The sequence below is a fragment of the Podarcis muralis genome, chromosome 5 (genome assembly GCF_964188315.1).
Source record: "Podarcis muralis chromosome 5, rPodMur119.hap1.1, whole genome shotgun sequence".
NCBI classification, from domain to species: Eukaryota; Metazoa; Chordata; class Lepidosauria; order Squamata; family Lacertidae; genus Podarcis; species Podarcis muralis.
Window position 1 is genome coordinate 89,064,551 of NC_135659.1, and position 12,781 is coordinate 89,077,331.

Genomic DNA, 12,781 nt, shown 5'->3' on the forward strand with positions numbered 1-12,781 from the left:
CCATGGCATGCAGCCATTAATGCCCTTTTGTGGTTTTATTTCCCGCAGCAGGAAGTGAAGTAGATGAGCCAGCCTTGAAATCCCCTCCATCCACTGTCTTGAAGAATTATGTAATTGTTGGTTCCTCCCAACTCTCAGGACAAGCTGCTCCCTTCCAGCCCTCAGGCCAGAAAATCTCCGAGCCCCACCTCAGAGGGCAGCACACGCCAAATGGCTCCCCTCACCTTGGTGCCGTCCACCTGCCTTTACCTCCCAGCCGAGTCATCGAGGAACTTCACAGAGCTTTGGCCACCAAACACCGGCAGAATAGGTAAGAGGCTGGAAGGTTACAGGACACGGCAGGGGCATCCATTTCCACTTCTCAACTTTCCAAGGGCTAGTCCTGCTCAGAGTTGACCCATTGACATTCATGGACATGGCCACCTTCGCTTCATTTATTCCAGTGAGTCTACTCCAAGTAGCTTCGCTGGCTGTGGGGAAAGTGTGGATTTTGAAGACTAGCTGCATTTTAATATGTGTATTGTTATTATTAATTATTTCTATACTGCCCTGCATCCCCAGGTCTCAGGGCGGTTCACAAGATAAAAGGACATTACCTGGGTTATGAAGGTGCCCTAAAGACGTTAAAGCAAAGATTATGGGATAATGCACACAGTGACTTGCGATCTCGATCACATGCAGTCTGTAGTCTGCTGGCAGTAGGAGTACAATATGGGCATGTCTTTAAGTTAACATCTTACATTAAAAACCTGACAGTACCAAATTATCGAAGGCTTTTCACCAAAGCCAGCCTAGACGTCTTTCCTTCTACAGTATTGGATGGCAGGTTGAGAGGAGTTCCCTACCAGGACAGACTTTGTTCGTGTGCTCAAGACATCGAGTCCATAAAACATATTTTGTTTCACTGTGCAAAATATGAGCAAGCCAGGGCTGAACTGATATTACCCTTGCTGGTACCTTTCCCAGGAAAATCAGAGGCTCACTATGTCAGGTTCCTATTGGAAGACCGGACAAACGCTAGAACATTAGCAGTGGCAAAGTTTTTATCGGTGGTTGCAAGAACCAATGATCCCTATATTCTGAACAAAATGTTTGTTTAACCTGGAGGTAGGCTGTATGAATTGTGTATTGCTTTGTAACGATTTGTTGGGTCTCTGGACAATAATAAAGATTTATGATGATGAAGATAAAACCACAAGATAAAAACATAAAATATATAATAAAAACAAGAACATTTAAAAAGGGTATTGGATGTCAATCATCCAAAGGCCTGGTTAAAGAACGTTTTTGCCGGACGCCTAAAGGTATACATATATAATGAAGGCAGCAGGTGAGCCTCTCCAGGGAGAGCATTCCACAAATAGGGAGCCACTGCAGAAAAGGCCCCTTCTTGTGTTGCTACCCTCCAGACCTCTCAAAGAAGGGCCTCAGAAGATGATCTCAAGCTCCAGGTACGTTCATATGGAGAGATGTAGTCCTTGAGGTTCTGCAGTCCTGAGCTGCTTAAGGCTTTATAGGTCAAAACTTTGCATTGAGCCTGGAAATTAATTGGCAACCGGTGCGGTCAGGCCAGGATCAGTATAATATGCTCAAACCATCTTGCCTTGGTGATCAACCTGGCTGCTGACTTCTGCAAGAACTGAAGTTTCTGAACAGTCTGTTCAGAGGCAGCCCTGACGTTTTGGAAGTACAAACTGGGTAGGTTCATGTTAAAAAGTGAACCAAAGTGCTCTTCCATCCTTACGGTGAATCCACCCTGGACCTCACTATGGACCTTTCCCATTTGCAGAGAACTTATTTGTATTACTGGGTTCTAATAGCCTCAGGACCATAACAAAGGCTGATCTAAATGCTTACCAAATGGCAGTCCAATTCTTATGAGGGAAGAGAAGGCACACATCACCATGCATTTCATGCCATGCGCCATGTGGGATTCTCTGTGAGGTGAGCCAGTGTGGTGTAGTGGTTAAGAGCGGTAGATTCGTAATCTGGGGAACCGGGTTCGCATCTCCGCTCCTCCACATGCAGCTGCTGGGTGACCTTGGGCCAGTCACACTTCTTTGAAGTCTCTCAGCCTCACTCACCTCACAGAGTGTTTATTGTGGGGGAGGAAGAGAAAGGAGAATGTTAGCCGCTTTGAGACTCCTTCGGGTAGTGATAAAGTGGGATATCAAATCCAAACTCTTCTTCTTCTTCTTCTTCTTCTTCTGTATGGAGGCCTGTATATGCAGAGACCTGAATGGTGCACTACTGCCCCAAGTAAACTAGAGGAGGACTGGGTGCAAATTGGTCTATTATGCTTGAAAAGATTGATGTATTTTTGTCCATGCCAAAGAGTATTTTAGATGTATGGTGGAAGGGATGGACAGGAATGGAACCCATTCCTGGTAAATATCCAAAAAGGCCACAACTTATTCAGGGTTAATAATGATGTGCTTCCCTGGCATACTTTTTAAATTTTCCGTAAAGCACCCAATTGCCCAAGTGGAGGTGTTTCTTTTGAACTCTAGTCTTCCACTAAAAACACACACACACTGCCTTCTTTGGAAAGGTCAACCCGGCACCCCACATTAACATATTTCAAAACAAGGTGTCAGTCACTGCCCTCTTGTGCCTTCCCCTTGTGACAGATATTGAGTTCTTGGCTTCCCTGTCATAGACATGGTAATCCCACCGCAGCTCCTTCACAACCCTCTGCAGAGCAAAGTGCTCATGGCAACAAGCTTGAGACATTGATTCCCTTCCTGTGGTGCTAAGTCTGGTGGTTGGGGGGGGACAACAACCCCAAAACAAATCTGTGTTATCTGCATTTCAACCCCCAGCTTTCAGGGAAGAGAAAACAAAGGTTCTCCCAAGAAGCGAATGGACATCCGCCCATCCAGAACGTGCAGCGTTGATCACAGCAAAGAGAAGGAAAGTTCGGTGAGCTACAACAGCGACCCGGAGAACAAGCGGAATTCCGTCAAGGAGTCGGATGAGAACAAAGAGAACCTGATCATGAACTCTGAAATCAAGGACGACTCTGTTTTCTATCAGGATGAAGAGGTTTTAAATGACTCCATCATTTCTGGTAAGCAAAGTCACTTTGTGAGCCTTTACGAGAAATTCTGAAGGACAGGTCCACTTGTTTTGTTCCTTTTTTACATGTGCATTACGTTGTTGCTCAAGGTCGTGAGGCCTCCTTTTCAAATCTGCCATTCCTTCTCTTTGCCTAGCCATCTCCAGCCGTTAGCTTCTGTCGCATTCTGTTAGAGTCTTTGCAACTCCATGCTGTTCTTCTGCATCTCACCCTTCATTTCAGAGTTTGATGCCTGGCTCACCTTCACCCTTCTGGGACAATATTTCCCAGTTTGCTCCTTAGGTTCCTTGAAAGCCGCCTCCTGCTAAATCAGACTGCAGCCCTCTGTGGCTTCAGGCAGAGGACATTCCCGGCCCTACCTGGAGATGCCAGATTGAACCCATGCCATTCTTTGTGCAGTGCAGATGCTCTCCTATGGATGCTCTTCCTTGGTGATTCCAGTGCCCAAGTTGATCATTCCTGCAGCAGAATGGTCAGCAGCACCTCACTTAGCTACTGCCGCTTTTGCCCAGCAGCAGATCCAAGAAGGGCATTTCATTGACCATCTCCCCCTGACAACTCTCTCTCTCTCTCTCTCCACCTGTGTTTTGCTGCCGCTGCTCCGACTCTTCTTGTAACTTGCACTGCTGAGTAATGCAGCCTCACATTCATCGTGACTTCTGCTAAGGTCCTTTGTTAAAGAACAAATGTGGGAGGTTAAGATGATACTTTAACTAGTTTGTGGGGGTTATTTTTTAAAACAAAACAACAACAACACATAAATTTATTTTAAAGAAAAAAACACACACACAACATCCAAATGCAAAACACCACCAAACCTTTTATCAGCAAAATGAGCTTTAGAACTGAAACTAAACCTAGGCTGAACTTTTAGCTCACCTTCCTTTGACCATTTGCAGGGAGGCAGGGGTCAGAAATTGACCACCCAAAATGGGGGAGGGGCAATTTCCCCTAAGGTTTTTCAGGTGGGGTTGGTTTATTTAAGTTTCAGGTGATGAGGTAGCTGAGGTGAAGTTGTTCTTTGCTCTCTAATTTTATAAAAACAACAGTGCATGTGGTCCCCATTTGGCTTTCTCTCTCCAGCTCCAGAACCAGAGGAAGTTGTGTGTTTTTGTGCAGATACAGGGATGCATGGAATACAGACCTGACAAATTTTATCTGGTCCGAGATTGAAACACATTTGGGAGGTTGCAGAGAACAAATGAGAGCAGAATTCGGGCCCACCATCAGTTAAAATGGCAGGTTTAAAATGCATTTACAGTGCAGTCCTAAACAGGTTTCTGCAGAAATATGTTTCTTTAGATTCAATGATAAACTAGGATTTAGGATTTTATATATACGAAGTCAGGCCACTAGTCCATCCAGCTCAGGGCTGGGTACAGACTGGCAGCCCTCCTTACCTGGAGATGGCAAGAGATTGAATCTAGGGCCCCTCTGTGCACAACCCAGATGCTCTGCTAGTGAGCCACAGCCCTTCTTCTTGAGCCTAGGAGCCTGAGTAAAATTGTTCACCTTCCCCAATCTACCCAATTCACAAAGCCCTCCAGAGAAGGAGAGCCATATCTCCATCCTTTCCCCTCTTTCCCTCCCCAACCAAGCATCACTGAGAGTATTAAAAACACCTCCTGCTCCCCAACAAGTTGACACTCTCGACTATTGCAGATTTTACACTAATCTGGACTGGCTGGCTAAACCAGGTGAAGGTAGCCGATGGGTTTCAAACCCTTGATGGGTTATGGACTTCCTCTGCTTGCAAAGACAGGCTCTGGTGAATTGAGGAGACCCAACAGTGGGTCCAATGGTCAAGAAGGCAGTTTCTGCATATGCTGTTGAGGGAAGTGGGGGTGGGTGGGTGATGAGGCTTGTCCACCTGGGAAGGTAGTCCATCTAGGAGAAGGGAAACTCTGATCTTAACCCCTTGCTGCCTTGTGGCGATACTCATTCGTGAGAAAGGCTTCAGAAGTAAATCCCGAGGGAAAATTCATACCCACTGCCTTGTGAGACATCTTTGGGAATAGAAAAGGCTAAGGAGTCAACCCAACACAAATCCAGAGGGGAGTTCCTAGGACGGTTGAATGGATCTTGCATGCCTCCTTCCGGCAACTCCAGCAGCCAAGCTGGTGCAGTACATATTGCTCTGCTTTCCTTTGGACTATATCAGTGAGGCTGAGAGGAGGGTCGGGTCTTGTCAGCTGGGCAGCCCAGGACCTCTGTACACTCTGCCCAGGCTTGCATCCTGGAGAGGTCACTTTGGTGCTGCTAACACAACAAAAGCAACACAAGAGGCAGCAGTTATATCTCTGCAAACACAGCAGGCACTGTGATTCTCCAGCAGTTTGACTTTACCCCAGGAGGCGCACTCCATTGTCTTTTGAGAAAGATGGCTGCCAGCACCACTAACCATTGCTGGAGCTTTTACTGTAACCATTCCAGCTGCTATCACTTTTCCTTTAATCTAAACACCTATCATTATCTAAGCCCTGACCTTTCATCTTCCATCCTCCCAGTCTCTATTATAACCCTCTTCAACTGTCAGCTGTCACTTCTTGACTGACAACTCCATTTTCCCCTTGCAGTATTCTACAATGACTTTTCACCACTGATTGCAGGACTGTTACTTCTGGTAATCACTCCGGAACAAGATGTTAAGCTCTAGGACTTAACCCCAGAAGATTCTCTTTCCCTGCCTCCCTCTCTCCCATTCCACCCACCGTGTCTCCAAATGCCTCTCTGATATTTCAGAAGAACCCAGGTCTTGATCTGAGCGCCTCTATAGGCATCCCTAGCTAGGTCCCGACCTATCTTAAGAAGACACATGCTAATCGGAGAACAATTCTAAACTGTGAGCAGATCTGCTTACTGTTTGTGGATATTCTGTGAACCCCTGCAAAATTGTGGTATGTGGAAGTGGGTGTTGTGTAGATGAGAAGAGTTTTAATTAAACAGTAAATGTGAATAATCTACTAGACTTCCTTCTCATAGAACACTTGGCAGGCCTCATGGTGATTATCACAGCTAAGAGGCCTAGGGATTCATTAATTAAACCAAAGGGGCGAGAAAGAAGATTATGATATCCCCACAGGGCCCTAGACAGATCACAGCCTTCCCTGTGCGTGTTTCTTTTCTGTGCAAGATGCACTTTTCATTCTGGACACTGGGTGGTGCAGCATTCATTGGACATTGGTTGGAAAAAAACCCTTTAACTGACATTTCAACAGGTGGGGCAATGATGCGGGAGCATAGCTGTCAATGTACAGATTTGAAAATAAGGGACCAGCAGCCTCGAAAATAAGGGAAAATAAGGGATCACGTCACGGCTACCGTTGTCTTGGCACGAGGAGTTCCATCGGCCCTTCCCTGCCCGAGAGAGAGGGAGGGAGGGAGATTCTCGCCTGCGAGCCCAGCATGAGGTGGTTGCGGCGCCACGGCGGCCGCTGAAGCGCCGCCCTTCTGCGTCCCTCCCCATCCCCTCCTCTTCCTCCTCCCTCAGGCCGCCTCCTCAGTCGCCGCCGCTGCCTCCGGCTTCCCCTGGCAGCGCGGCAGAAGTCTCGCAAGAGAGGGGCTGCCTGCCCGCCCGCCGCCACCTGTCTCCTCACTACGCGCCCCTGAGGGGGGAAAGGGAGAGACGGAGACACAGCAGCTTGTGTGCGCATTCTCTCTCGCGGTGGAGGACCCCAAGCCACGGCTTCCCTCCTGAGCCAGGCGAGCATGAAACCTGGGAAACATAAGGGACATCATCAATCTGGGACAGCAGTGGGACACGGCAACTGGGATAAGGGAGTTTCCCGCCAAATAAGGGACGGTTGACAGCTATGTGCTGGAGCCTTCATGTGGTTTGCCGCCCAGATCTTCCTTGGGAGGAATCTCTTAGCATGTTTGTTTCTTGAATTTAAATTCCTCCCTTCCTCTCCAGGGAGCCCAGGGAGGTGAACAGAGATGCAATTTGAAAACAAAGCAAAAGCATTCAGCTGCTTCTCTGTTTTATTTTTCAAAAAAGAATGGAGGGCTGCATACAGTGTTTGAGTAAACGTATTCATAGACTTGTGGAGTTGCAAGGGACCAGCCCCTGCGATGCAGGAATCCTGCCCATAGCTGTCCCTAGGTGGGCTCGAACCAACAACCTTCTGGTTAACAACACTGACCTATTGCACCATTAGTATTATTATTTAAACAGACACACAATTCAATACATGTAAAAGTTTTGTAGGTTTGGAAATAAGCTACATTAGCCCCAATTTCCTCTTTAGTATCCACAGTTCAGTTAACCATAGTTAAACCTGATCATCCAAACCCAGCCCTCTGACTTAACTATGGTTTATAAACCATGGTTAGAACATGCTAGTTAACCAAGGTGTGTTGTGGGTTTATAAACCTTGGTTAGCTTTAACCATAGCTTACAATTATATGTGAACATGGACTTCCTTCTTAGCTATAGTTACAGACTATTACTACCCAAATGTTACAGAGCCAGAATTCAATAGTGTGGCAGTGAGAGAAATTATGCTGTAATGTAGCAATCCAAAGTTTGAGCGATTGTCTGCAAGATGCCTCAGCATCAACCATTAACTATGGCTTAGCATTATGTGTGAACAGGGCTTGCTGTATGTGTTGCTGCAACAGTGCATATGCCCCTTTGCACTGACTTTTTTCAGATACAGGCAGCATTAACATTTGGGAAATGGAACCACATGGGTGGGTCAGTCACATGAGGTGCTTCCCACTCAGGAAGAAGAGAGAGGAGATCTCAATGGTGTACTGAAAATGCTTTATTTGACCCAACAAATTTCACATTTTGCGACTCCTCTCCAGTTATATCTTATTAAGTTTAAACATTTTTGAAATATACAACCATAGCACAATCTTGTCTTTTCTCTTATTTTTGTCAACTTCCCACCCCTTTTTCCATCAAGTTGTTTCTCTCTCTTTCTCTCTGCAACACCCAATCTTCTATCTATTTCTACCCATCAAATTATAACCGCAATATTATAATTGCATTTTTTGACTCCTCTCCAGGACCGACTGTTGGAGTAAAATTAAATACAATGCATGCGACAAAGCATTGATAAGATATTTGTAACAGTTCACATGAGCTCATTTTATTTGCTAAATGGCTTATACAAAACTTTACTGAAGAGTAGACACAAGAGATGCAGAAATGGATTGGGCCAAGTAAAAAATTATCACCACACATGGTTGCACTGGTTTCCTCCCTGCTGTTCCTCGCTTGGTCCTTCCTGTTCAGTCACTGCCCTCCTTCGAAGGGAAGGCCCCACGTTCTGCTCGCAGGCGATCCCTGCCGATCTTGCACTTCTGATTCATGAGAAAAACCTGATCCAATAAGTGATGTCCCTTTGCCTATTTTAGCAACAGCCTGTCTGACACGTTCTCGTTCTTTTTCTATGTATGCTCCAGGTACTTTGCCAAGAAAATGCAAGAAAGAGTTGCTGGCAGTGAAGTTGCGGAACAGGCCAAGCAAACAGGAGCTGGAAGATAGGAACATTTTCCCCAGGAGGACCGACGAAGAGAGACAGGAGATCCGGCAGCAAATTGAAATGAAACTTTCCAAGTAAGTTCTGTAGAGTGTAAAGCCCTGTTCAGGCTTCCATGCTTCCATGTTTACCAGTACGGGAGTAAGGAAAATAGGGATGTACCTAGAAGCTCCACCCACCTCCTACTCTTCATGTAAAGAGCAGGACCATTTGTAACAATGGGACTTTCCTGTGTACAGATGCACACACAAAGGATGCACACACTCAACTCAAATCCTGCACAATTTGGGTTCCAGCTTGTGAGGAAAGGCAGCAGCTCTGTGGTCAAGCATGTGTCTTGCACACAGAAGGTTGCAGGTTCAATCTCCAGGTAAGGCTTGGAGAGACCCATGGATTAAACCCTTGAGAGTGACTGCCAATCAGTGTGGACAACACCGAGCTGGACAGACCATTGGTCTGACTCAGTATAAGGAAGCCTTCCTGTGCACAGCTGTACATGTAAAGGATCAAGTGGTCATGTTATTCCCTACTCCCATTGTGACAAAGACGGAAGCATCAATGCCTGAACTTCCAACTGTTTACCTTGCCTTGGTGTATTACACAAGCCTTTTGTCTGATTCCTGTTGTACACCAAACATTATTGGCAGTCATAAACCTGGTCTTGGGGCCACCATTTCCCTTGAGTTTAAATGTCAGGGCTGCAGGTTTGTGGGTGGGACCAGACCCCCAAAACTCACAGATGAGACGGAATGGTCTCCCAGCTTCCCTACTCTCATTGCTTCTTATTCCAGAATTCAAGCAGAATCGGAGGGGTTGAGGGCAGTTGAACTACATTATTTTGAGTTTGAACTTTGTGAGTTCCAAATCTTTAAAGCGTGTTAAGAATTCGGGATTTGGAAATCGAAACCTTATTTCTTGAGGGGGCTCGGAACTGCTGTCGGGCCTAGCCTTTGGGACAGGAAGGTTGAAACTTGGTTGTGTGAAGATTGCCAAGGCCCAAGAAGTGTAGACTGGTGATTCATGCACAGTCAAAGCTGAAGCAAGGAACAGATTGCAAGCCCACTCCAGAATTACTTCACAATGGGGCATTCAGTGGGCAACATCCAGCTATGGAACTCACCAACCAGAACCAAATTTTGTAGGTGTCTGGGTTAGGGGTTGGAACAGGTTATAGGTAACTACAAGAACCCAGTTTAAATGCTACTATAGTGTTTGATGTTAGCTTTGGTGTCTTTATCCTGCAACTGAAATATTTTGAAACAGTATAGTGGCAAAAACTCTCATGCTTCTTAATGCACTCTCTACCACTTTAGAGCTGGGTCTGAGTTGTTGGCTAGCTGTTGTCTTGGGCCACATCCTGATGCTGGATCCACTAAGCCCTACCACAAGGTCCTAGGTGGAATATTTGAGTGCTCAGATACTTTTCTCCTTAGACTCTACTGTTGTTGACATGAGATGTGAGGTGAGGGAGACCTGGGATGGTGCTGGCCTCCTTCATTGGTCATCAGAGTCACTCTCAGAGGTGCCTGTGGTTTGGTCCACAATAGTTTGTGTTTGACAGCTTTCAGATATCAAGAGGAAGGTGGGACAGCTATGGACCTTATAAATGCACAAATGGGGGGCATATTGTATCATACGTACTATCTGATAAAAAGGCAAAGTCCACGTATGGGATCATTTGGAACAAATGTGAAAACAAACCTGCCAACAGCATGTCTTTCTGCAATATCATGTCTTTATACATACCTAAGAAGCCATATGGAGCAGAAGAGGGAGGGAGGGAAGCTGCTCTATAAAATCAGAAGAGGTAGGAACTTAAGGGACAGATGCAAAGCTTGTTAGAAGAGATCGGGCTCCTATGGCAGTATGAAGGCAGCCTTCTACCTTTTGCAGTTTGGTAACTTTTGGAGCACTCAGTCTTTTTCTAAACCCACCGTCTCCCTGCATACATCACTGGCTCCCTGTAGCTGCAACAACTCAATCATTTCCTCTCCTCCTCAGCTCTGTTTGGGTATCATTCATTCCTGCACACTGCGAGTCACCTTGCTTTGGAGCAGGGTTACTGCTGAACCAAATCTAAGTTGAGAGGTAGCCAACATGCTGCCCTCTGCATATTGTTAGACTCCAGCTCCCATCTGACCCAGCCAGATCGGGTTAGATAGGCTAGGCTAGGCTAGGCATAGCTAAGCACGGCACTGCTTCACTCAACTGGAGTCTAGAGTAGCTTAAAGGGACAACAAATCACAATAAACAATAAAAATCAATTAAATGCTAAAGGTGTTCCACTGTGGCCAATGGCTAAGGATGACGGGCATTGTTGTCTAACGTCATCTAGAGGGCAACACGCTGACTACCCCTTAAAGGTAAAGGTAAAGGTACCCCTGCCCGTACGGGCCAGTCTTGACAGACTCTAGGGTTGTGCGCCCATCTCACTCAAGAGGCCGGGGGCCAGCGCTGTCCGAGGACACTTCCGGGTCACGTGGCCAGCGTGACAAAGCTGCATCTGGTGAGCCAGCGCAGCACACGGAAACGCCGTTTACCTTCCCGCTGGTAAGCGGTCCCTATTTATCTACTTGCACCTGGGGGTGCTTTCGAACTGCTAGGTTGGCAGGCGCTGGGACTCAGCAGCGGGAGCGCATCCCGCCACGGGGATTCGAACTGCCGACCTTTCGATCGGCAAGCCCTAGGCGCTGAGGCTTTTACCCACAGCGCCACCCGCGTCCCTTATTTAAGGTTTAATCTGAAGCTTTAATCTGAAGGTTGCATGATGTGGCGTTGGGAAGACTCTACTCATCTCCTTGTATGCACAGGTGGGGTATCTCACCTGCTATTTCCCCATGTGCTGCAGAGACAAGGTGGCAGGGGAAGAACTTGCATAGCGTGAAGAAACTGATCATTTGTTCTGCAGCTATGAAATGTTCTCAATGGATCTAAATTAGGGTTTTTCACACATGAATGTACTTCATTTGGCGTTACCACTCCTGTTGATAAGCACTTGGTTATGTGAACCCGCCTTCCCTGAAAACAGGTCTCTCTGAGATTAGGTCAGCTGTCATAAAACTCCATCTGTCTGATATGCAGCTGCTTCACACATGCAAAGCATCGCTTGGGTTTCAAGCATGTGTGTTTGGCATCACTCTGATAATTGTGTGGGTGTGCCCAAGAAGTACTCACTCTCCAGAAAACTGATCCCACACAGAAAGTGCAGGAAAGTAGTTCACCTGAAGATGATGGCTGAGCTTGTTCTCCACCTATTTCAAGCTGTTTAGGTGTTGGTTGCTATTTGTGAATTTAGGCCACATTTCTACTACGGTAAATGTGGACACTTTGGAGAAAGAAAAATGTGGGACAGAACTAGGGATGGGGACATGTACAAAAATGCATGCACTTGGGTAAAAAGGTGCATAAAAATGAGTATATTGGTGGAAATAGTGTGCAAAAAAATGCATTGTATTAGGAGAAATTGCTTTGCAAAAAATGAGCATTTTTGGCAAAATTGCAAACAAATTTATGAGGAGAAGTTTGCACTAAAATGCTGCTGAATTCTCCTGAAGACTTTTTAAAAAATCATAGTCTCATGTGGAAATAAGGAGAACTGAATTAAGGGCTGGGGAATAAGAAACTGGGGGAAACCAAAATGGACAGATTCACCCACCCTTGGTTGGAACTAAGAGATTTTGTCTTGGCGATTCCCTAAAGCAAATGCGTTGAAGAATGGAGGGAGCAAAATCTCATCAGAATGGCATGGAAGAGGTACAACTGTGGCACTTGGCTTGGATGCCTTGAATACAGATTCAGACTCTAGGTGCTCTTGAAATATGGACTCAGAACGATGATTGCACTTGTACTCTGTGGCCAGTGACTTGGTTTCAGTCTTCCAGCTGGCAGAAGGTTTATATAAAATTATGAATCGTTTGCACAGCATGAATAAGCTGTATGTTCCCATTCTAATGGTTGCTAACCCAGTCCCAACAAAGCAATGCGTTGATTCTAAACTTGTATTTAAGCCATCTGTAATGCCGTCTGCTGTGTCGATCTAATTTTAACACACTTCTAATTTCTTCAGTGTGCAATTTTTTTCCAATAAAAATAAAAATAAGCAGGGGCTTTGCCTAATATGGACTTAAGGGGAATTAGTGATGGGTGAGCCCTCCCCACAACTCAGTTTGAAATAGGCCTACTTCAGAAGAGTTAATCTAGGCTTCACTCCAAT

General features: G+C 46.0%; 1 protein-coding gene across 4 annotated transcripts in view; it reads left to right on the top strand.

The window, feature by feature from the left end:
- Positions 1–12,781, top strand: part of PHACTR3 (phosphatase and actin regulator 3) — a 214,040-nt gene that overhangs the window by 126,341 nt on the left and 74,918 nt on the right. For all 4 annotated transcript variants that reach the window (XM_028735353.2, XM_028735355.2, XM_028735354.2 and 1 more), the window contains 3 exons: positions 139–310; positions 2,823–3,070; positions 8,492–8,645. In XM_028735353.2, the coding sequence (XP_028591186.2) occupies positions 139–310; positions 2,823–3,070; positions 8,492–8,645 (574 nt within the window). The remainder of the gene's footprint in view (positions 1–138; positions 311–2,822; positions 3,071–8,491; positions 8,646–12,781) is intronic.